The following is a 26,667-nucleotide window of genomic DNA, read 5'->3' as shown; positions in this document are numbered from 1 at the left end:
GAAATTATTAGTAATTCATAGTGGATTACTATTTTTATGTAACTAACCCAACACTAGTTATAAGTTCCACAGTGATATAAAAAAATGTGTTCACAGTGCAGATTACATTTTATTTTATATTTGTTGTTTACATTAAAGGGACAGTTAACATTCATTATTTTCTCACCCTCATGTTGTTCCAAACCTATATGACTTTCTATCTCACAAAAGGAGATGTTGTGCAGAATGACATCCTCAGTCACCATTCACTTTCATTGTATGGAAAAAGATGCAATGAAAGTGAATGGTGACTAAGGCTATCAGTCCCTAACATTCTGCCTCCTTTTGTGTTCCATCAAAGAAAGAAAGTCATATGGATTTATCCAACATGAGGGTGAGTAAACAATGAAATAATTTTCAGATTTGGGTGCACGAACTGTTTCAAGTTGTTTGGTTATTCTTATAGCAAGACCCGCCTTTATTGGAACATCATCAAGTAAAACACACACACAAAAATCCTAAAGTAAAAGACTGGCTCTGGAACGTGCATCTGGATTCCTACAGTATATACTCAAAACAAGCTTGCACTCAGAAACAAACATTCATCTATCTCCTGACCACTTGATCGCTCACTATTCCCACAGCGGAAAACTTTGCAACCTTTTTTAATCAGCACTGCAGGACAACCGTGCACAATCTCTCTGTATGATTAGCAGAGTGAGTCAAAAACAGCGAATGAGTGGCACAAGAGAAAGTTTGAAGTGAGGTCACTCCTCCCATGCTCCCTTCAGTTATATACCTGATCTAGTCCTCCTCGTCCATATGTGAGCAGTTGTAGATGTAAACAGTCTGGGCCGTGGCGAGATCAGTCTGTTCTGCCATTGCAAAGAAGAGAGCTAGAGATAGAGAGAGAATAACAGAGAGTCAGCAGCACTGTTTCTCCTTCAGGGCTTGATCAGCTGATTTCTCTCGCCAGGACATCCTTTGTGGTGCTCTCGTGAATGTAAGTGTCAGGGCCAGCTAAAGCAGCGCCTCTCTGTTTACTCTCTCAGCCCAGCAATGCATGCCCAGGACTCTGTCACTGCTGCGTCATGATCCAGAGAGAGAGAGAGAGATAGGGAGGGAGGGAGGGAGGAGTTGACAAAGGGAGGGAGAAGCAACGCTGCTCTGGAAAATGTTGATTGAACACTGTCTGGGCCAAAGTCGGATCATTTTCTCTCTCTCTCTCTCTCTCTCTCTCTCTCTGCTCTCTCTCTCTCTCTTGCTCTCTGTCTATTAATTTTTGCCATTCTGTTATTAGTGGGATCTGCTAAGGCAAACATCACTTTTACTATTGCTCATCTTTAGATTTAGGGAGTTAGGGAACAAACCACTGACACTGAGTATTTAACTTCTACATGTAACTCATCCTGCATTGTGTGTGCATCATTGTGATTTGCGTGTTAAGTGACGAGGCTCGCATATTTCTCCTTGACAAGCTTATATCTGAATATAATCAGACTTAGGGCTTTGATAATCAATTGGTAATTTTTAATCAATTGGCTGTTCATTTCTGACAATGGGATAACCCTAACTATTCCTATGGTTACCATCAGTACTATTACATGATAATAAAAGTAATTGAACTTTTATATTCAATTTGAATTGAATTAGACTGAAGTTGATTGAACTAAGAAAGTCAAGTTATATTGATTTAATTCCCTCGTCATTTACTAACCTTCTTTTCATCCCAAGATGTGTATGACTTTCTTCTGCAGAACACAAATGAAGATTTTTAGAAGAATATCTCTGCTTTGTAGGTCCATACAATACAACTGGATGGTGATTAGCACTCCAAAAACTACATTAAGTCAGCATAAAAGTAATCTGCAGTGAATAAATTCATGTCATGACACAGTTCAATATTTAAGTCCTTTTCACTATAATTGTTTACTTCTGATCACTCTCCGATGCCTGTGCAGAACGGGACTCGGTTCCCTCTGCCTCTCACATGACGTAAGCGTGCTGGCATGTTCAAAGGAAAGCAAAACCAATGAAGCTTATGAGCAGCGTTCTCTTGTAAACAAATCGAGCTGCACTTCTGGTTGTATCGTGTCAGTTCTCGCATGAACATTCCAACGTGCTTACGTCATGCAAGAGGCAGAGGGAACTGGGTCCCGTTGTGGACAGGCATCAGAGAGCGACCAGAAGTAAACAATTATAGTGAAAAGGACTTAAATATTGATCTGTTTCTCACCCAAAGCGATTATTTCACTTTAGAAGACATGCATTTAACCACTGGAGTCGTATGGATGACTTTAACTATGATTGTCAGTGCTTTTTGAAGCTTTAAAATTCTGGTCACCATTCACTTGCATTGTATGGACCTACAGAGCTGAAATATTCTTTTAAAAATCTTAATTTGTGTTCAGCAGAAGAAAGAAAGTCATACACATCTGGGATGGCATGATGGTGAGTAATTGATGAGAGAATTTCCATTTTTGGGTGAACTATCCCAGTTTCATGGCACTTAATTTTTTAAGTTGAAACAACAAGACAGTCTACTAGTGCAAATGCTAATTATTGATATCAGTTATTAAGTTTGCACTAGTAAAAATAGTAATTCTTCATATAAAAAATGATGTCATTACTTGTGGAAATACCCATTCTTGATATCAACTAGTAAATAACTTAATGACTAATATCTGTAACTGAATAACAATTTGACATTCACTCCTGTTCGAAATGCAATTACAGATTTGGTTTTATTAGTAGCAATGTTCATTTTGTATATCTGGCATGTGATTGTAACTAGTAAGAAGGCCTTTTACGATACCTTAATTACTCTTTCATTCATCTGAAATTAACATTACCACAAGTGAAAACCATGATATCAAAAATTCAAATGTTTAGTAGTTGTAATTCAGTTTAATATCACAAATGGGTATTTGCTCAAGTAACAATGTAATTATTGATATAAAACATTATCAGTTTTTCCTAGAAAGTACACAGCTGATATGTGAAACTGGAAGTTCAAATAGTAAGATATCTGTGGAAGGTTTTAAATGAGTGAATTACAGATCATTGTGAAATTCTACAAGTGAAAATGCAGTTACAGTTATCAGTCATTTAGTTTTGAACAGGTAGAGCATGGTGCTAGCAATGGGCTCGATTCCCAGAGAACACACAAACTGATACAAACGTATGCTTTGAATGCACATGTAAGTTGCTTTGGATAAAAGTGTCGGCCACATGCATAAATGTAAATGTGTTTCTGTAAACGTTTTTTAGTAGCACATATGTAATTACTGATCTACCAAAAATGAGCTTTTTCACACATTTTCAAGAAGTAATTGCATTGCTGATATCAATAATGTGCATTTTAGTGAAAATTGAATTGTAGATCTCTATAATTCATATACTGTACATGATTAAATGTCAAAAGGGCTTGCGATAAAGGTAGGCTATTACTTTTCTAATCTTTTTAGTAATCTGAAACCCAAAGACAGGGACACGAGCCATATCTAGGGACCAGATTGTTATACTGTTGCACGTGGTCATCTTGACTTTCCCTTATTAGTCATTTTAGCTTTTAGTAGGGGAAAGTGGGGCTAGTTGTCACACTGGGGAAGTTGTCACATAGGCTGTATCTCAGTAAATATCAAGGTTTTATAGTCCAATACACAAATACTTGTTACTTTTTATAAGTAATTTTGAAATAATTTAACTGCCTAAAATGTGATTATTGTTTAGTCAATTCTGTCCTTTAAACTAAAATTACAAACTTTTATTTTTGCTATTCTTGGATAACAAAGTCAACATAATAAAACAATTTCTGCATACATTGAGGCAAGGGACACCTATATAATGATGGTAGATTTTAACTGAAAGGCTGATCTGTGCTCAGGACACAGGTTTATATATATATATAATTGCGTTATTGTTTACATTTAGCAGAAAATACATTAAATAGACTATAATATATTTAAAATATACATATGTTTTGGAAGGCTTCTTCCGCTTCTTCTTTTACTTTATACAGGATCAAACAAAGATATTCTTCGCAAAACAGTGTCTAAAAACAGCAATTTGCCTTTGTCACATCTTGTCCCGTATAGTGTGAAAACATGCCGTGGAGTGGTCAACGTCTATTAAACTTACTCTGTTTTGCAGGGGCAATAATGTTGGAAATTGTCAATAGCTTTAATTTAGCCATGACAACGGTCCTGTTTTATGTAGACTTTTAAATTAACTTAAGCCTATTCTACCATTACTACTAGCCGCGGTCTCCCGTATAGTAAAATATTCGTAAAAATCATTCCCTCATCTTTGAGACGAAACAAAAGATGTTTTCTGCTACGTGTAAAAAAGATAAACTATTCCTCAAGAATTTGTCTAAAATAATATCCTTATTTCTAAAACACTTACCTGAAAATAAGGCGTTTAAGGCATACTTTTTGTTCAAATTATGTGACTGTATGAGGAAATTTGATTTTGACTGGCCATGCAGGCATGTTGTGGTGCTTTTTGAACGTTCACTGCTTTATTAACTTGTTTCGTTGCGTCATCTGCTGTTCAGTCTCCACATTGCAGCCATGAAGATCAAAAGCAGTACAGAATTGTCACCACTAAAGGACAGACGAGCTTTTAGTTTTGGACAAATGCGCAGAATGATGACGTATGAGTGTGATTTTATGCGGACTATTTTTTTTTATAAATATATACAATATATAACAAATATAATTTGTATAAAATACAATATGTATGGAAATCTACGCTGAATAAGATTTTTTTTTTAAAATGTGTAAAGCCCCATATCAGTCTAGTGAGTGCCATAGAAACACGAATAGTAAATATGAAATGTATACTTATACATTTTGTAAAGATAAAATCAAAATTAAAACTGAATCTTGCCATTCTTAGTCTTCGGGAGGCATTGGTTTAAAACACACACACACACACACACACACACACACACACACACAGTTGTGTTTCCATGTTTTATGGGGACTTTCCATAGACATAATGGGTTTTATACTGTACAAACTTTATATTCTATCCCCTAAACCTAACCCTACCCCTAAACCTAACCCTCACAGAAAACGTTCTGCATTTTTACATTTTCAAAAAACATAATTTAGTATGATTTATAAGCTGTTTTCCTCATGGGGACCGACAAAATGTCCCCACAAGGTCAAAAATATTTGGTTTTACTATCCTTATGGGGACATTTGGTCCCCACAAAGTGATAAATACACGCTCACACACACACACACACACACACACACACACACACACACACACACACACACACACACAACATTGGCATTATAGCACTCAAGATTATGAGTGAATTTCAATTGAATCAATGTAGTGAAGTTGCAAACAAGAAAAGCCTCAGAAATAGATAAATGAATGAATACTGATTGTCTTGATTCTTTGAGAATGAACTGTATTTATTTGTTCATGGAGATGTAGCAGTACTGGGTTTGTCTTCTTCTGCGGGATGGGCAGTGCTGCCATGCTCTTCTTCATTACAGTAAAACTTGAAGAAGATGTTCTTCCAGCCCATGCCCTTCGCCAGCATCTCCATGTCTTCTGTTATCATGTCACAATGTCTCAGGATCATCTGCTTCCAGAAATCCTCTGAGTTACACAGCTGCACACATAAATACACACATATTAATATAAATACACTTGTAAAGCAAGCTGGACAATTATAAAGAATAATCATTCACTATTGGGACAAAACAGTGTACAAATGTAAGAGGAACAGTGCTCACTTGTGTTGAGTAAGCATATAGCACTCTATTAAAGTAACCTTAAAGGAATAGTTCACCCTAAATTGAAAATTCTCTCATTATTTACTCACCCTCATGCCATACCAGAAGTGTATGGCTTTCTTTCTTCTGCTGAACACAAACAAAGATGTTTAGAAGAATATTTCAGCTCTGTAGGTCCATACAATACAAGTAAATGGTGGCTAGAACTTTGAAACTCTAAAAATCACATAAAGGCAGCATAAACATAATCCATATGATTCCAGTGGTTAAATCCACATCTTGAGAAGTGATATTATAAGTGTGGGTGAGAACAGATCAACATTTAAGTCCGTTTTTACTATAAATATCCACTCTCACATTGTTCTTCTTTTTGTTTTTGGCGATTTGCATTCTTTGTGCACATCGCCACCTACTGCGCTGGGAGGAGAATTTATAGTAAAAAAGGACCCACACCTATCAAATCACTTCTGAAAATATGTATTTAACCACCGCAGTCATATGAATTACTTTATGCTGCCTTCATGTGCTTTTTGGTGCTTCAAAATGTTGACACCCATTCACTTGCATTGCATAGACCTACAGATCTGAAATATTCTTCTAAAAATCTTTATTTGTGTTCAGCAGAAGAAAGTCATACACATCTTGGGATGGCATGATGGTGAGTAAATGATGAAAGAATTTTCATTTTTACGTGAACAATCCCTTTAAGTTAGAGCAATAGTTATTGCGTTGCTTACATTAGCAAGCACCACTAATAATACAACATTTTATAATTGTGAATATATCACAACATTCATACACTGTTTTTGAAACAGCATTTACATAAACATGATCTGGGTAACATGCAGTTGTCCTTCACTCAAAATGGACAGGAAAAGGGGCCAGGTATTGTTCTAACCTTCCTAAACCTGCTTGAGGTTTGGCTGAGGTGGCCAGTGTCAGGCCAGGACAAGTAGGAAAGGGTCTTAAGGAGCAGCTGGTCAGGTAAACGATCTAGGTAGTTAATATGTCCTTGGCACAGAGCCAAAATGTATTCCAGAGTCCTGGGACCAAACACCACACCTACCTGCTCTAAAATCATGAAAAACGTGAATATACATGTATCTATCATATATACAGTTTGTATATACACTCACCTAAAGGATTATTAGGAACACCATACTAATACTGTGTTTAACCCCCTTTCGCCTTCAGAACTGCCTTAATTCTACGTGGCATTGATTCAACAAGGTGCTGAAAGCATTCTTTAGAAATGTTGGCCCATATTGATAGGATAGCATCTTGCAGTTGATGGAGATTTGTGGGATGCACATCCAGGGCACGAAGCTCCCGTTCCACCACATCCCAAAGATGCTCTATTGGGTTGAGATCTGGTGACTGTGGGGGCCATTTTAGTACAGTGAACTCATTGTCATGTTCAAGAAACCAATTTGAAATGATTCGAGCTTTGTGACATGGTGCATTATCCTGCTGGAAGTAGCCATCAGAGGATGGGTACATGGTGGCCATAAAGGGATGGACATGGTCACAAACAATGCTCAGGTAGGCCGTGGCATTTAAACGATGCCCAATTGGCACTAAGGGGCCTAAAGTGTGCCAAGAAACACCATTACACCACCACCACCAGCCTGCACAGTGGTAACAAGGCATGATGGATCCATGTTCTCATTCTGTTTACGCCAAATTCTGACTCTACCATCTGAATGTCTCAACAGAAATCGAGACTCATCAGACCAGGCAACATTTTTCCAGTCTTCAACTGTCCAATTTTGGTGAGCTCTTGCAAATTGTAGCCTCTTTTTCCTATTTGTAGTGGAGATGAGTGGTACCCGGTGGGGTCTTCTGCTGTTGTAGCCCATCCGCCTCAAGGTTGTGCATGTTGTGGTTTCACAAATGCTTTGCTGCATACCTCGGTTGTAACAAGTGGTTATTTCAGGCAAAGTTGCTCTTCTATCAGCTTGAATCAGTCGGCCCATTCTCCTCTGACCTCTAGCATCAACAAGGCATTTTCGCCCACAGGACTGCCGCATACTGGATGTTTTTCCCTTTTCACACCATTCTTTGTAAACCCTAGAAATGGTTGTGCGTGAAAATCCCAGTAACTGAGCAGATTGTGAAATACTCAGACTGGCCCGTCTGGCACCAACAACCATGCCACGCTCAAAATTGCTTAAATCACCTTTCTTTCCCATTCTGACATTCAGTTTGGAGTTCAGGAGATTGTCTTGACCAGGACCACACCCCTAAACGCATTGAAGCAACTGCCATGTGATTGGTTGATTAGATAATTGCATTAATGAGAAATTGAACAGGTGTTCCTAATAATCCTTTAGGTGAGTGTGTGTATATATATATATATATATATATATATATATATATATATATATATATATATATATATATATATATATATATATACACTTTTGAAACACTTGACTGAAATGTTTCTCATGATCGTAATACCTTAATAATGATCTGAAGGCATATACTTAAATGTTTGAAATTAGTTTTGCAGACAAAAATATAATTGTGCCACCATATTAATTTATTTCATTATAAAACATTATAAAAAAACAAAAAAGTTTTTGAAACGGATAACTTGGACCAAATAATAAAGAAAAGCAGCCAATAAGTGCCCAATATAGATGGAAACTCCTTCAATACTGTTTAAAAAGCATCACAGGGTGAAATCTCAAGAATTTGCTTCTAATTTGAAGATGTTAAAATAAAACACAGTTTTGGATTTATTTTGGATAATCTTTTTGTCACAAAATAATTCCCATAGTTACATTTATGTTATTCCATAGTTTTGAGGACTTTACTATTATTCTAAAATGTGAAAAAAAATTATAATAAAGAATGAGTATGTGTTTCAAAACTTTTGACCGGTAGTGTGTGTAGGATAATACTGTGTGTATATATATATATATATACTGTATATATATGAATTTCTATATATATATTTTTCATGGAAAAATATATGCAAGTCATTTTAAATACTTTAAATCACATGTTGGAATGCAAAGCTGCAGACTAACTGGATCTTTTCTTACCCTGCAATCTGTCATCCTGCAAAAAGTCATTGTAGGACTGTTTTATCTCTCCAGGTGGTGTCCCTCTGAATTCAGACCGAATTGAAATCTTCCACCACCTCCATATAACCTGTTGGTCATAAAGAGTTATGAAAATATGACTAACTAACTTACTATGCAAGCTATAGTAAAAAGCTGTGTCTAGGAATAAACAAAATGTATATGGTTGAGGATTTGATGAAATTCTGAATTAAGTAATTTGTTTCCTTTTCAACTAATGTTTCAATTGAAACCCCCTGCATGATGTTGACAGAGAGAATAATTTACTGAATTGCAATTCAAATAAATTCAATACAGATAATGTTATTCTGGGAAATGTTCTTTCACCTGATCCATTAAATGAAAGTGAATAAATACAGTATATATTGTGTGTATGTGTGTGTGTGTGTGTGTGTGTGTGTGTGTGTGTGTGTATATATATAAGGTAAGGTTCCATTTGTTAATGTTAGTTAATGCAGCCAATGAACAACATTTTTTATAGCACTTATTAATCTTTATTAATTTTAGTTAAAAAAATACAATTGTTCATTGTTCAGTTAATGTTAGTTCATAGTGCATTAACTAATGTTAACTAATATAACTTAAATATTAAAAATGTATTGCTATATTTTGAAATTAACATTATCCAAGATTAATAAATGCTGTAAAATTATTGTTCATGGTTAGTTCGTTGGCGTACTTCTACAGTCGGGATTAGGTCTTGGTAGCATTTCACTCTTGCTGGCGAAGCCACGTGGTTCGCCACGTGTGTTGTTATTTGTGCATGCTTAGTGCCGGTTTTGACAGTGCCACATGGCTTGTCACGTGTTTTGTTGTGTGTGTGTGGGTGTGTGGTGGGGGTTCTGACAGTTCACACCTGTCGCTTTCGAGAGCAATTTCCACACGGTTGCGGCTGTTATTGCTCTCACCTGATGCTTGTTTGTTTGTTTGTGCTTTATATTTCTCCTCTTGTATGGTTCTAAGTTAATACTGCTCACTCTCTAGCCCTCTCAGTCTGTTGCTTATATTACTAGTCTGTCAGACTGTTTGTTAGTAGTTTGTCTTCAGTTGAGGAGAATTTTTGCCGTTCTTTTTCTCTTACCTGCAACCTAACTCCACTCCCCTCTGTTTCCCCCAGACCCCGGAGACTCGGCAGCTGAACTCAACCCGGCACTGCGCTGTGCCCACCACTGCCTCCAAGCCAAGGGTGCTCAGCCACATCTGGACTGCTCCTTTGGTTTTTTGTTAAAAGTGTTTGAGTTTAGCATCCAGCTTTTGGGTCCACATCATTCCTGAGAGTCAATCTAGAATGGACCCAGCGGATGATAACTGATAATCTGAGAGCAACCCTCGCAACAAGGTGCGCTCTTGGAGAGTCATGCTGAACAACTTTCAGCATCCAAACGGGCGCTGGAGGTGATCACTGCCCAGTTAACGGAGCTCTCAGTCCTAATTCACCAACTTCGCTACTCCCACAACCTCCCACACCAGAGCCGCAGGGTGGTGCATCCCCAGCCACCGCTACCAGGGAGCCACGTCTCAATCCACCCGCCCCTTCCAACAGGGACCCTGTTACTTTCTGTCCCAGTGTTTGCTGGTTCTGTCTCTGCAGCCCTCTTCATATCCCACTGAAAGAGCCAGGGTATTCATAATAACTCTCCTAACCAGCCGAGCCCACGACTGAGGCATTGCCACCTGGGATAGCGAGCAACAGTGCTGCACCTCATTCCTGACATTTGCAGCCAAGCTTTGCAAGGTGTTTTAACCAGTCGGCTGAGGGGAGCAAGGCGAACCGGTTGCTGTCTAGTCTGCCTCAAGTTGATAAATCAGTTTCCAACTATGCCATCGAGTTCCGCACCTTGGCAGCGTCCTGTCGCTGGAACGAAGAAGCCCTGTGAGCCCGCTTTCTTCATGGCCTGTCTGAGAGGGTTCTGGATGAGATCTACTTGTTGGACCTGCCTCAGGGTCTTGATGCCCTCATCATTCTTGCCATCACGGTCAACCAGAGGATCAGTCTCTGTTGCCGCCGCCGCTGCCCACCGCCGCTGCACGCCACCTCTGCCTGCCACCACTGCCCGCCACTCCCATCTCGAAATCTCTGTTCAGAGGCCCCTAGTTCGTCTGTATGGGTATGTTGGCCAAATGGGTTGTGAAAAGCCAACCCTCACCAGTAAACCTCTGATTCTCATTCCAGCCTCCCTGCTATCATGTCCTGGGGAAATTCATCTCTCTCCATCTGGGTGCTCATCGACTCAGGGGCTGAAGGGAATTTAATGGACCCGGACATGGCAGCCCATTAGGGTATTCTAGTGCTTCCTGTGGACCCTCCTATCCCCATTCACTCCCTCACTGGGGCGTTGCTGTTTACTATCACTCAAGCCATGGCCCAGGTGAGTCTGGTTATTTCTGGGAATCATAGGGAGAGCATTGTTTTTTAACTGCTATGGTCCCCCTGATCTCTTGTTGTTTTAGGGTGACCGCTTGGGCTCCGCTTCCTCTCCTGTTTCTCCATCTATTTCTGTGTTAAAGGCAGATCCGATCGATCTGTCCAGAGTTCCCGTAGTGTACCATGACCTGGGGGCAGTGTTCAGTCTGTCCCAAGCCACATATCTTCTTTCGCACCGCCCATACGACTGTGCCATTGATCTCCTCCCGGGCTCTTCTCCTCCTCGAGGATGGCTCTACTCCCTGATGCCTCCTGAACGGGAGGCCATGGTCAAGTACATAAGTGAGTCGATTGCAGCCAGTTTCATCTACCCTTGCAGGGTTTTCTTCATGGAGAACAAGGACGTTTCCTTGCACCCTTGCATCGATTACCGGGTGCGTAATGACTAATATTAAAAACAGGTATCCCTTGCCATTGATATCCTCAGTCTTCGAGCTGTTGCAGGGTGTGACCGTCTTCAAGAAGTCAGATCTCCGCAATGACTACCACTTGGTGAGGATGAGGCAGGGGGATGAGTGGAAAACGGCATTCTATACTCCCTCAGGGCACTTAGAATACAGGGTTATGCCTTTTGGATTAACCAGTGCCCTGCCATCTTCCAGGCACTCGTCAATGATGTGCTCCGCATTATGGTTAATCAGTTTGTGTACTTGGATGACATTCTGATCTTCTTCAGAACTCTCCAAGCACACATAGAGCACATCTGGCGAGTGCTGCATCGTCTTCTCAAAAGTCGTTTATTTGTAAAAGGCGGAGAAGTGTGCGTTCCATGCACAGTCATTTAGTTCTTGAGGTACATTGTGTCCACCTAGGCGTCACTGGTTGGAAGGATTGTTAGTTACTACTGCTCACTCTCTAGCCACCTCAGTCTGTTGCTTATATTACCAGTCTGTCAGTCTTGTAAGTAGTTCGTCTTTATTTGAGGAGAATTTTTGCCTTTTCTTTTTCTCTTACCTGCAATCTAACTCCCCTCCCTCTATTGGATCTGTCATTCCTTCCCATAATGCCTTGTTTCTCTCTGGTTCCAGCCCAATTGTTGTGCCTTACCTTTGTTTTCCCCCAGACCCCGGAGACTCTGCAATTGAATTCGCCCTGGCGCTATGCCCACCACTGCCTCCAAGCCAAGGGTGCTCAGCCACGCTTTTTTGTTTTGTGGTTAAAATAAACCGTTTGAGTTTAGCATCCAGCTTTTGGGTCTGCGTCATTCCTGACATGTACGACTTTTTGTACACAAAACAAAAAATAATGACGTCTCTGTTTTCTGCCATTGAAAGCTTAGTTAAACTATTTACTTATTTATTTATTTGTAGCAAGTTGTTGCTCACAATGGTATCACAGTGATGTCATTTTGTTGCACTCTGTATAGGGTTGCAGCGGTATACCGGTTTCACAGTATACAAGGTATGAAAATGTATGGTTATCATACCATGTACATTTTCTTATCTACGGTATTGAGAAAAAACTGCAACCGGACGGAGAATCTCACATGCACATGTGCATCTCCTTTCCTCCTTATCTGCCTGTCAGACTCGTTAACTTGCGTCTTACACACACACATGCATGTGAGTGTGTGTGTTAGTTAAAGCAGTGTTTCTCAACTAGTCTATTTGGGCTGGGTCATGGACAGCAGGGAAAGAACAATGCCAGGGTTCTCCCGTTGAAGATATTTTGGAGGCCGCTCCAAGTGATAGCCTATTTAGGACTGCCGAGACAGATTTAATGATAATCTCGCAATCAGCTAAAGGCTCTCATCTGCACTTTCACATGAGTCTAACAGAACCAGCTCGCAATCACCATCTGCTCTTTTCTCTGGCGGGTGCGTGCAACAACTGGGCTTCCCTTGATATTGCGGAACGCAGACATCAAAACTGATGTGACCAATTTCAATTCTAGTGAGACTTTTCGAATTTAAAGCATTACGGAGGAAGTCAAGTCAAACCTCTCAAACAGTAGGCAGCCCTGACATGCAAATCAGCACTGAGAAGCTTAAGAGCAACACTGTGCTATGCGCCAAAAAATTAAAAATAATAATTACACACCATCACCTTTACAAATTTGTTCCATGATTTTACATGAGTAAAAGTAACTGTTATATTTTGACAAAATGTTATAGTTTCATATGAAATAATCTAAAGGTAGAATCTATTAGACCTCATTTTATATCAACAGTGGCAGTTGTAGTTTCAAGATTTGATATAAATACTATAATTTGTTGTTATTATTATTACTATTATTTAAGACCAGCTTCACTGACCTAACCATGGTAATGAGGAGCCTTTCCTTCTGTGTAATATGTATGATCTATTTGAATTATGTTTGAAATTAGGAAGCAAATGGGATAACAATGTGCTGATATAAGTAAATATGCTCTTACATTTTTGAAAGGGGGAGAGACAACTTCCTGTAGAATATAATGTAAAATAATGTCACGCTATGCATATCCTTATACTGGAAAACCATGAACAAATCTATGCAACATAAAATGAAATGCGAGCCAGGATACATTAAATACAGGTTATGTTTTTACTATGGTGGGTCGCCACTTGATTTCTAATGTAAAATCTGTCCTGAAGTAAAATCAGTTGAGAAGCACTGAGTTAAAGGTACAGACAGGAGCAGTATATGTTAACTGTTAATAATAATAGGACATTACTTAATAAGCTCACACAGCTGATGTTATTTTTCATTTAATAGTTAATTTAACATGCTATGCTAACATGTAAACTAACATGCTTTAGTTATATAACATGTTATAGTTACATTATATTTTTTATCATGTTTATGATTCTGTTTATTATAATTCTGTTAGCATTCTTATTTTTTATATTTATTTATTTTCAAAAGGGAGACTTTTTTAACATTTAAAAAAAATTTTTTTTACTTCAATAAAATAAATGGTTTCAAGTTTCAATTATAATAAAGTGTTTGGTCAAAAATAATAATAAAAATATTAAAATAAATAAATAAACCTTCTGTTTTCACTGATAAAAGTAATTGTGTAATGTATGCCGTGATACCGTGATATTTACGCTTATCATACCGTGAAAATCTCATACCGTTGCAACCCTACTCCGTATATATAAATTAAATATGATATTAATTGTTATATAATATATTATTTTATATTATAATAATGAGGAAATATCCCTTGATTAATACAAATTTCTAAAGGTGGTGTGTGTGTGATTTTTATGGGAAATTCAAACTGCAAAATGAAATGTATTATTAATTAAATCTGTAGCAGATATACGAGTTTAATGTAGTTCCATTATAACATGATTATGTAAAATAAAAAAAAGACAAGCAGCTGTTTGTTATTATGGTTGATACAACAAATCATCATATTAGTACAGTGCAATTTGCTCATTAGATATCTTACAAATGACAAACTTCCCCACATTAACTCTGTTTGCACTTTAGATCCTCATTCCTTGTGCTTCAAATACCATTGTACCTCATTATGTGTGATAATAATCTGGTAGAAGTCTTTACAGGGAGCTGTACCCTGTCCGTCTGCTTCAAACAACACTTCACCCAAAAGAGACGCCATTTTTGGACGCTTGACGGTTACCATGACAACAGGGGCAGACCAAAACGATCTTTTATCTAACCAAAATTCATTTGTTTGTGTATTCAGATATATAAAATTAGCCTTTTTTTTTTTTTTTTTAGAAAAACGTTTACAAAAAAAAATTATGTAAGGCATTTTTAAAATGAAACGGGGGGGTCACGACCTGGCGGATTGATATAATGAAACCCTGATGTACGTTACGGATGCACTAGCGATACATACGTGTTTATATTTACAGCACAGGGTTAATGTTGACACAGTTCTTTCGCAATAACTTTAATAGACGCCATTCCAGACGTTGTGGTGGTTGGTAGCCTCCAGTTCGCTGGCTGTTGTTGTTTTAGTGGGGAAAGTAGTGCGCTGGCGGAGGCAGTGAGCGCTGTGGGAGCTGCCGGAGGTGATGCGGCAGTTCGCAGGTCGCTCAGCTGGTGAAGGTAAAAGCTGCTTCTGCACTGTGTCTATCCTCTACTACAACACTGGAACAAATAGGTAATTACAACAACACCAATAAACATACACACGAAGGTACAGTGTCGTCTTACATCTTATGCGCATTGTGTGAAGCAGCTGCCGTGTATTATGAGTTGAGAAAAACCAGACGAAAACCAAAAATGGTTTCCATTTGTCATCTCTCAAGCCCCTTTCCTGCTTTCCATGTTTCTTACTTTAAGTGTGTGTTGTTTTTCCAAGAAGGCCACTCCGTTTTCGGACAGTGTCTGGGGTGGTAGCCTCAATAAACCACTTGAATCCGTTATGATAACGTTTGCGTGATATGGAAAGCAATTACGACCTGTAGCAATATAAAACTGATAGACAAGCCATTTCTGGGTAGTTTACATAATATACTAAATGCATCTTTTTGACTTTCTAATAGATTATTTGTAAGTGTGATGCATTTCAAAGCTGTTCTCAAAAATAATACTATATTATCTGCCCACCAAACTGGCAGGTAATGAGAAATGCACTCAGGTTTATGTCCATTTCTTTTTCTTTTTGTGGATTAATAAATTGACAACCTCGCGAAGGAAGTTTTTTGCATCTCAAGTGCTGACTTTGTCTTTGGGTAGTCAGTCGTGTTAGGTGAAATATTGATAAGTGCAGTTTGGTCGTTTGTTTACGTCTTCACTCACTTTGACCTGCTCTTGCCCGCATACACGTCGACAGGAGACCGGCTTGGCTCTTTAGCTTTACCACATGGAGGCCGAATACTGACAACAACGGTACAGTCTTTCTCTTTCTAGTCCTCTGCTTATGCTTGCTCACATTATACGGTGGTTTTGTAAATGAATGATGGTTATTATTTGTTGATTCTCGCTTCATCCCTTCAGCAGATTAGCATGGATGCTAGCAGTATTAGCATAGAACCCCGATTGATTGAAATTAAACCATTCTGGATTATTTTTTCAGCACTTAAAATACATTTCAAACGATCAGGTAGTCTTAAACGTGCTGTTAATGTATGGGTAGTTAGATGCTCTGAAGTTTTAGTCTTAGCTTGACTAGCATGATGGCTAGCATTAGCAAATCAGCTCGATTTCCACTTTGATCACCATCTATCGAGTTTGTTTCAATCTATAATGTCTTAAAACACGAGTGGTAACGTTGTTTTGGATGTCTATATCTTTTTAAAGAACTAGCAAATGCTTTTGTGGAGGGCCACAGAACGCGAGAACGGTGTGCAAGGCCTCGTAGGATCAGAATGAACTTATCTGGCAGTATTTTGTTTATTCATAAGGAAATACAACCAAACGTGCTGTGGTATGGTGTTGAATCAGATAGTTTGGTCGCGTAAAGTCTGTGCGCTGCTCTCAGTTGGACGGGGAGTTTGTTTCACGGACTGGGCAAAATAAACAAAAGGATCCGTTCAGGCCTGTGCTCGAGATCGGCCTTCGTAATCATGTCGTATTTTCATGTCAACAGTCCAAATACACACGGTATGACGAGTCACAGTCGGAAAACTTCCTTCAAGTGCTTTGATGAGATTTATCGATGAAGGTTTGAGTGTTATTGTCTCTATTGAAAGGCATTCAACTCCGAATCGTCGTGCGATCAATTCATACTGTCATCTGAGAAGTCGAAGCCTCAATGGGGTGGACGGGTCATTTTTGACATTTTTCGGGGGCTGTTGACAAAAGATGAAAACATGAGCGTTTCTGTGACTGTTTGAACGGTAAATTGTAGATCTACTCTTTTGAATGCCATGTATGTGGTTAAGCTTGTCTGAAGTAGCTTCAGTTGGGTCGATTATAAGAGGAAGGCCCTTCGGCACGTTTGAACTTAATACTTTACACAATACGTCTAAACCTTTTCCATTTTTATTTATGCTTTATAACGACTTGGTCATGAATGGAAGTCAGGCAAAAGCTCTCATTTAATCTACTCGCATGTATTAAACGAGATACTATCTTAATCTACGGTTTGTACATGGTGAGAATTGTGAACAAACGGGGCACCTTAAAACAATAGGGTTGCAATGGCACAGTTGGCAATATATTAAATAAAATAGGTTAAGTTTAAATTAATGTCTAATATGCCTGCCAATGTAGCTAAATGTGGTCTGAGCCCAATTTAACAATTGAAAGTCATCCAGGTGTTATACTGAAGTAATACAGGCCTAAACTTATTCAATATTTCTCATTTTTTCTGTACCATTGAGATCATATTCAGTCTTCATGGACTTTCTAAAACGTCTCTCATAACAAAGAATGACATTTGGCATTTCTTAAAATACTAAACAAAATGGCTGCCTCCTTAGTCTGCAGTTGTAGTTTAAATTATTTCAGATTTTTCACTTTCTTTTTATAATTTAATGCGATAACATGTCAAATAAAAAGAAAACTAAAATAAACCTCTTCACCCCCATGCCCCCACACACACCCCATTATTGCCCCTCTTCTTGTAGCTATAGGCTGCTGGTTGGAGCATTTGTACACGGCTGTTAAGTTTGCATAGCATTTGAAGGGACCAGTGTGTGGCAAGTGTGTTTGTGAAGATTGAGAGGCAATTTCCTGTTTGATCACCGAGTATCAGCTTAAAGAAGTCACTGCATAATAAAGATGGGCATTTTGGTCATTTTGTCTACTAGAGTACTCAGACTAATTACTCGCGAAGCCTTCGCAGCCCTAAATGTCTTCTGCCCTGAAACAAAGCATGTTGCAAGCTTCATTTACCATCTTACATGTGGCTTTGAAACTGAACATTTAGTCCACTTTGTAGAAAATACAGAGAGTGTATCACCATTAAGCCTAAAAATACAGAGATATGATTTTTGCCCAGCCCTAACTCAGGTTCATGTTTTTTTACAAATCCATATAAGTTTTTCTTCCATTGAACACAAAAGGATATGTTAGGCAGAATGAGGAAAGATGCAATGAAAGTGAATTGCGAACATTTTGCCAAACATCTTTTGTGTTGCACGAAAGAAAGTCATGCGAGTTTGGATCAAAATGAGAATGAGGAAATGATGAAAGAATTTTCATTTTTGGGTGGACGTTCCTTTAATATAGCAGAAAGAGAAACCAGGCACACATTGTGCCTATAGAAAATAATCATACCCCTTTGGAATAGTCACTTTTTTTTGTCTTACAGCCTGAAATCAAAACCCATTAAAAATATTCCAGCTTAATTTACAGGGCTCTGAAATGGCCACTAAAGGACTTTGGCTTTCCTATCCTTAAGCCATTGCATTTTTGTGTGTGTGTGTGTGTGTGTGTGTGTGTGTGTGTGTGTGTGTTTAGGGTAATTGCTGTGCTGAAAGGTGAAAAACTTGCCCATCTTCAGTTTTCAAGCAGAGGAGAAAAGATTTTTTGGGATGTCATAAAATATCGATATATAGTAATAGTAATCGGCATGTTATTTTATCAATAGGCCTATATTAAAACTAGCCAACACTTAAATCAGAAGACTAATTTGTTTTCTTTCCAATTCACTCAGTTGACCTCTGTTCAACAGTCTGGCGTAATAGAGTTGGGAGACCACAAGAGGGTGATATAACATTTAGTGAAGCCGGTCGCAGTCAGGAAAGGCACAGTTATCACACACACACACACACACACACACACACACACAAAAACAGGACAAGCTGATGTGGCGCAGCAGATGGCAGTCCAAAGTATCAAAGGTTTTTGTACTTCAAGAATGAGCATAGTGACGTTGATGAGTTTGCAAGTTAGTGTATGAAAATGGTGTAAGTGTGCAAACTGATCTATTAGAAATGGCGATTGTTTATTATGCAATTTCTCTATGTAGAACAGACCTTTTTCACAGACTGTGATAATGCTTTTCCGCCTTATTTAGCAGCGTAAATGTAGCAAACTTTTATATACATTTTTTTAAAATATTGAGTGTAAATATGGGCCAGTGGTGGCTCAGCGGTTAAGGCCCTGGGGGTCAAGATACCACTGTTTGGGCCCTTGAGCAAGGCCCTTGACCCTATCTGCTCCAGGGGCACTGTTTCATGGCTGACCCTGCACTCTGACCCCAGTTGGGATATGCGAAAACAACTTAATTTCATTGGCTCTTTACCTGTACTATGCACAATGACAATAAAGTTGAATCTTAATCTTAAGTTTATAACATTGTGCTTTGTGTTATATTACCCTGGAATTTGTTTTAAAAAGTGAATTGCCACAGCTGCGAGGGGGTTACTATTACAGCTGCTGAGAGAGTGACAGTAAATTTGACATCTTCCAGCGGACTGCCTTAATCCATTGCTCTCTCTTTTCTTCTTCTGGAAAGTTATTCAAATGTAATAGTGGACTTTCTTTTGCACTTGGAGCAAATGGGTTAGTGAAAATAATATTTGCTGTGGTCTTCCATTCACCGCTATCGAAGTTTACTCTGCAATCATTTACTTCCGCATTCCAAAACCCTAGTGTGAAAAAGGTCTATTGTATAGGTCTTTCATTTAAGCTGCCAAACCTCAAATGGACATACTTGTAATTGAAAATACATTGTGTGTGTGCAATATGAAATATACATATACACAATATAACATCCAGCGACACCTAGATTAAATAATCTTTGTCCTTTGATTATGATTTTGGTTGAATTTAATGGAAAACTGTTAGTTGCACTGTGGCGCTGCAGAATTTTGACTCTGAAAGTTGGTGGTATGTGCATACCTTTTGTAGAAAATACTTGTTTTGAGTTTTAGAATGCAGCATGTTGTATGCTTGACGCATCCTGTTTGCGACCCCTTTTAATTTACCCTGGTGCTCGCACTTTACCAAAGTTGTGTTGAGAAATAAGTTTGAAAAGACTTGTGCAATGAGCAGCCCTATTTATATCTTAAAAACTCCTGATATATATCGATAATCTTCTGATTATCGATGCGTGAAAAAGGCACTGGTCCCAACCCAACAGATTTTCCTCACGAATTTGGGTGTACATGGCAGCATCCATTTTTCCCTTCAATCCTGTCATATTGCCCAGTCCCTGCTGAAGAGAAACACCCCCACAACAATGTTGCCATCACCATACTTCACAGTAGGTATGGTATGTTCTGGGTGGTCTGCTGTGTTTGGTTTTCTCCAAATATAGTGCTTTTAGTTCAGTCCAATAAGTACATTTTTAAAACTTGGCATCAAAATCCAAGTGTTTTTTTTGTTTTTGTTTTGCAAAATGCAAACAAGACTTCATGCTGCACTTTTTCAGAAGAGGCTTCTTTCTCGCCATCCTGCCATTCCGGTCTGCTTTGTGTAAAGCTTGGGAGATTGTTGTCACATGCACAGACCGATCAATCTCAGCCATAAGGGATTGTAAATCTTTCAAAGTTGTCTTTGGCTTCTTGATAGCTTCCCTGATCAATGTCCCCCCGGAAATATCAACCAGTTTGGAGGGACGGCACGATCTATGCAAGGTTTTGTTGGTGCCATGCACTTTCCACTTCTTTAAATGCTCTGAACTCTTCATAGAGGTAAAATCCTTTGAAATCTTTTTGTACCCTTCTCCTAACCTGTGCTTTTTAACAATTTTATCCCAGAAACATTTTGAAAGCACCTTTACAAATATTGGGAATTCTTGAATTCATTGCCATGCACTACAAGTAATGTAATCCTCATAGTAATCAAAACCACTACACTTGATTTCGGTTGGTGGGCATTTAGTCAGGTATGTTATCTGAAAGGTGATTGGATGCACCTAATCAAATCTGTAATGGTTACACTTAGTGGGCTGGTCACATTTCTAAACCAGGCATTTTACAAATTTTAAATACATTTTCTGGTTGTTTTCAATCATTACAGCAGTATTGTCTTTAAGCGTGATGTCTTAAGCAAGAGATATTACTGTTTCAAGGCCTTTGCACACGAAACAATAATTTTTGTCTCTATTTCTCATCGCCATTAACATTTCGAATTGAAATAATGGATTCCTATTGAGCCATTCACACTTAGAGCGAACTTTCACACACCGACAAATTAATTTGTTCTCCATGGTGACTTTGAGAACTTTGTTGTCTTACGTATTGTGATTCCATGGTTGTTTACTTTTCTTCTCATCCGTAATGAACGAAGGGCAGACCAGCGTACCGGTGATTAATTGCTTGTCAATTAAAAGCTTGAATTTGCTAACGTCTATCATTTGCCTCTTTTAATGTGAAAATGCCATTCATCAGTGATGGTGTGCAAAGGACTGAAGGGTAGGATACATTGACTGCTATTAGTCTCTACATTCCTTACTTAAAGGAATAGTTTACAAAAATATTTTAATTCTGTCATTATGTACTCACCCTAATGTCACTTCAAACCATATGGCTTGCTTTATTCTGTGGAACACACACACACAAATTGATTCATACTACTTTTTCACCATGTAATGAAAGTTATTAGTTACCAAAGGCTGTAAATTAAAAAGCAAAAAATAAAACAAGAGGAAATGTAGTTGGGACAGGAGTATCTGACCATTATAATTTGCTGTTATTGAAGACATGAATCAACTTCACTCTTAATACATGACCCCAGAATTTGAGGCTCCTGTCCTGTGAGGATCTGTGTATACTGATGATGGCATTCATATTTAAAATGACATCCTTGACCTGAGAAAATTCTAGATTAAGAGTACATAAATTCAGGTCACCAGTCTTGTCCCATTCCCCGGACACCATGCAAATGTTGTATTGTAGCTATTGAGCTTAACTTGTCTCTTAAATTGACAGCCCTTTTAGGCTCAGGTTTCAAATAAGATTTTATACACTGTGTGTTTACATATATGTTGAGGGACCTGAGCAAGATTTAGGCTAAATGTATACCATTATAGACTCCTATAAATATATTAATTGCATTTTGTAGAATTATAATTAAACATGAAATATTTGAATTTTAAACCTAAAGTTATGGTCTTAAATGTAATGGCTACTCAGTTGCTGTTACAATGAGCCTTTTTGTATCATTAAGAGAGGAGAATATAGCTGTAAAATATGTTATGCACGGGAGACCACCTTTCAAGCGCATAAAATGGTACAAACAAACCAAGTCACCAAAGGTCATTGATTTTCTGAAAGAATCAGCGATTTCTGGTGACATGAGTGACTGCGACAGTTGGCAATGCGGCAAAGTTGGGTTACCATTTATGTAAATGAGCAGCAACGACCTATGGGAATGCAGACAGTGATCTACCGTTGGATATTGCAGTTGAGTAGCAATAGCTATACCAACCAACCGCGCACAGACTCTGTGACTTAAATGCTCCTTCAGAAGTCAGCTGTCTTTGCTGGCACTAGATTGCAAGGCATCTCACTGGGTATTGTAACAGACCAATTGTGCTTGGATGATTTTTAGAACTGTGCATTGACACCATTTGTCATATAGTCTTTTTTTCATTTATAAAGACATTTAGACTATCTCTCATAATCATTCGCTGCTGTTGTACGACGCCATCACACACACTCTTATAAACACCAGGATGAAGGTGCGGTGGGAGTGTATATCTCTGCCGTGTCTTGGTGATTGATGGTTATTGTTGTTCATTATCACTGAACTGAAGAGGACACAAAGACACCCTCTAGCCATTCTCTGTATAGTTTAAGATCTCACAGTGTGATTCCTCTTAACTGTTCCGGTACATTAACAATTCCATCCACAATATCTTCAATATTTTCGAGGAAGAAATCATTTGGAATTAAGAAATGCTATTGTAACTGCATGCGCTGCCCTCACTAGTCTATTGCCAAACGATGAGATAATTTTAGACATAAAAATTATAAAATAATCTAACACAATGTTAAATAAAAGTATTTTTACAATTTAAATTTGGTTTAAAGAATACCACTTATTACAACAAAACTCAATGTGTGTCTAGGGCTGTCACGATTATAAAATTTGGCTGATGATTAATTGTCAAACAAATAAATACAATTATGATGATTGGGCTATTACGTTTAATTGTCTCTTTAAGGGCTTTCACGATTAATTGTCATATTTCTTAAAATGTGCTTTTTATGCATGTGTGCTTTATACACCTTAAGAAGTCATTTTTACACATTTAACTTAAAATATATATCAAATAATAAAATAGGGACATGTGATTTTCTTTTAAGGCTTTAAAACTTGTGAATGACATGAAAAATTATGTTTTAAATATCAAAATATTTCTAATTACTTCAAATAGGTCTCTTTTAGTTTTAACTTTTAGTTTTGGTCAATAATATATATATATATATATGTGTGTATATGTATATGTGTGTTTGTTTTGAACTATGGAATAACAAATGGAACTATGGGAATTATGTTGACTAAACAAAATTCAAAATAAATCAAAACTGTTTTATTTTTTAACATCTTCAAAGTAGAATTTGCAGACATCCCTGTGATGCTTTTAAAACAGTATTGAAGGAGTTTCCTTCTATATTGGGCACTTATTGGCTTCTTTTCTTTATTATTTGGTCCAAGTCATCAATTTCAAAAGATTTTTTGTTTTAATAATATTTTTGTTTTATAATTAAATAAATTCATATGGTGGTACAATTACATTTTAGTCTACAAAACTAATTTCAAACATTTAAGCATACATCTTCAGATCAAAAGATTTTTAACAAACATTTCAATCATGTGACCCCAGACAGTTTTTTTGTGTGTGTATGTATATGTATATGTATGTATATATATATATATATATACACACACTCACCTAAAGGATTATTAGGAACATCTGTTCAATTTCTCATTAATGCAATTATCTAATCAACCAATCACATGGCAGTTGCTTCAATGCATTTAGGGGTGTGGTCCTGGTCAAGACAATCTCCTGAACTCCAAACTGAATGTCAGAATGGGAAAGAAAGGTGATTTAAGCAATTTTGACCGTGGCATGATTGTTGGTGCCAGACGGGCCGTCTGAGTATTTCACAATCTGCTCAGTTACTGGGATTTTCACGCACAACCATTTCTAGGGTTTACAAAGAATGGTGTGAAAAGGGAAAAACATCCAGTATGCGGCAGTCCTGTGGGCGAAAATGCCTTGTTGATGCTAGAGGTCAGAGGAGAATGGGCCGACTGATTCAAGCTGATAGAAGAACAACTTTGCCTGAAATAACCACTCGTTACAACCGAGGTATGCAGCAAAGCATTTGTGAAGCCACAACACGCACAACCTTGAGGCGGATGGGCTACAACAGCAGAAGACCCCACCGGGTACCACTCATCTCCACTACAAATAGGAAAAAGAGGCTACAATTTGCAAGAGCTCACCAAAATTGGACAGTTGAAGACTGGAAAAATGTTGCCTGGTCTGATGAGTCTCGATTTCTGTTGAGACATTCAGATGGTAGAGTCAGAATTTGGCGTAAACAGAATGAGAACATGGATCCATCATGCTTTGTTACCACTGTGCAGGCTGGTGGTGGTGGTGTAATGGTGTGAGGGATGTTTTCTTGGCACACTTTAGGCCCCTTAGTGTCAGTTGGGCATCGTTTAAATGCCACGGCCTACCTGAGCATTGTTTCTGACCATGTCCATCCCTTTATGGCCACCATGTACCCATCCTATGATGGCTACTTCCAGCTGGATAATGCACCATGTCACAAAGCTCGAATCATTTCAAATTGGTTTCTTGAACATGACAATGAGTTCACTGTACTAAAATGGCCCCCACAGTCACCAGATCTCAACCCAATAGAGCATCTTTGGGATGTGGTGGAACGGGAGCTTCGTGCACTGGATGTGCATCCCACAAATCTCCATCAACTGCAAGATGGCATCCTCAATATGGGCCAACATTTCTAAAGAATGCTTTCAGCACATTGTTGAGTCAATGCCACGTAGAATTAAGGCAGTTCTGAAGGCGAAAGGGGGGTCAAACACAGTATTAGTATGGTGTTCCTAATAATCCTTTAGGTGAGTGTGTGTGTGTATATGTGTGGGTATATATATATATATATATATATATTTTCTCATATTATGATATATTTATTTCCCAATGTCTTCACTTTCACACATTCACATCAATTTGGGGAGGTTTCATTTTATTACTCAGAAATAAAGTGTGCATTGTCTCCTCGGTGTCACTGCCTGTATGAACCAGGATCATTTGCCATTACACAATTGTTTAAAGTGAAACCAGAGTGCTTTGCATTCACTATCACAGTTTATACTTGTTCGTGTATATTTTAGCTGGAGTTTGGCACAAGCCTCTGCTGACAGTGCACACTTCAGAGCACTTGAGAAGCGCTCATTGTTTTAAATAAATATACTGGAGATTTAGTGGAAGCGCTTCACGCACTCTTCAGGACAGGAGCTGGTTGACCTCTGCGGTGCGGCTCAGACTCTGAGTTTAACTGAGTGACACACAAACGGGCAGTTCATGGCATTTATACAGTATATTCGCTTAAAATTCCCTTATTTGGGCATTAAAATGTGATTGGACTTTGAATGGCCAATAACCGCGGTCAGACAGATATTTAATAATCGTGAGAGGCCTATGTGTGTCTAACTAGAAACCCATTTCGTGATCTATTTTTATTCCGATAACTGTTCTTGAACGTGCATTCGCCTACCGATGCTGTGGGACATCTTACCAAACCACACTGAGCACTTTTTTAGGAACACTGTATTCTTAATAAAGTGCACAAAGTGGTCTTCTGCTGTTGTAGCCCATCCGTGTCAAGGTTCGACGTGTTGTGCATTCTGAGATGCTATTCTGCTCACTACAAATACTCAAATCTGAGTTACTGTAGCCTTTCTGTCAGCTCAAACCAGTCTGGCCATTCTCTGTTGACCTGTCTCTTCAAAAAGGCTGTAAATCCAAGAAGAATTGCATAAATTGTTTTCTGAATACTAAAAGAATGGTTAATTGAACCATTAAGCAACTGGAATTGTTTAGAGGACTCTGAACAATGAGACAACATGAAAATCATTTAGATATAACGATATTTTTAAATCCAACTATATTGTTGATATATTGAACACACTGCCATCTTTAAAGTCGCTTCAAGCTATATGGTATCATACATCACAAAGAAAATGGATTATGGGTGGTGGAGCCATGGCTGGGCGGTGGCACATATCTGTGATTGACAGGACAGTACTCCACTAATATTGGCCTTGAATAAATGGAAAGGGCAGGGCATCTAGTCTTGTGGTGTTTTGACCAGACTAGAGACGAATTGATCAGTGGCTATTTTGATAGACAGCGAGTCTGGTATCACTTTGGACGCTAGTGTACCTGAGTAATGTTCAGTGTTATTTATACTCCTGATTGGTGGATTCTCATTAGCGCTGTTTGATGTTATCACAAGCAGCACTCAGTGTTGCAGTAAGTTGCTTAAAGGATTAATTCACCAAAAATGTAGATTCTCTCATTCACTTAACCTGATGCCATCCCAGATGTGTATGACTGTATTTC

The 26,667-nt window shown here is 38.3% G+C and overlaps 3 protein-coding genes across 3 annotated transcripts in view; 1 reads left to right on the top strand and 2 right to left on the bottom strand.

Moving 5' to 3' along the window:
* The window catches only part of LOC127661935 (zinc finger and BTB domain-containing protein 38-like), a 31,474-nt gene extending 30,419 nt beyond the window's left edge, over positions 1 to 1,055 (bottom strand). The window contains exon 1 of the mRNA XM_052152899.1: positions 779 to 1,055. The gene's annotated coding sequence lies outside the window, so the exon portion shown is untranslated. The remainder of the gene's footprint in view (positions 1 to 778) is intronic.
* A 4,085-nt stretch (positions 1,056 to 5,140) lies between these two features.
* Positions 5,141 to 14,808, bottom strand: fbxo36a (F-box protein 36a). Its single transcript, XM_052153021.1, has 4 exons — positions 14,713 to 14,808; positions 8,795 to 8,903; positions 6,640 to 6,812; positions 5,141 to 5,617 (listed from the first exon to the last, which is right to left on the bottom strand). The coding sequence occupies exons 1-4, from the start codon at positions 14,806 to 14,808 to the stop codon at positions 5,423 to 5,425; spliced, it is 573 nt and encodes a 190-aa protein (XP_052008981.1). The 3' UTR covers positions 5,141 to 5,422.
* Positions 14,809 to 15,943: 1,135 nt separating this feature from the next.
* The window catches only part of LOC127662004 (E3 ubiquitin-protein ligase TRIP12-like), a 75,263-nt gene continuing 64,539 nt past the window's right edge, over positions 15,944 to 26,667 (top strand). Inside the window, 1 exon segment of the mRNA XM_052153014.1 lies at positions 15,944 to 16,049. The gene's annotated coding sequence lies outside the window, so the exon portion shown is untranslated.

The sequence above is a fragment of the Xyrauchen texanus genome, chromosome 21 (assembly GCF_025860055.1).
Source record: "Xyrauchen texanus isolate HMW12.3.18 chromosome 21, RBS_HiC_50CHRs, whole genome shotgun sequence".
Classification (NCBI taxonomy): domain Eukaryota; kingdom Metazoa; phylum Chordata; class Actinopteri; order Cypriniformes; family Catostomidae; genus Xyrauchen; species Xyrauchen texanus.
This window is presented reverse-complemented; position numbering and strand designations above follow the sequence as displayed.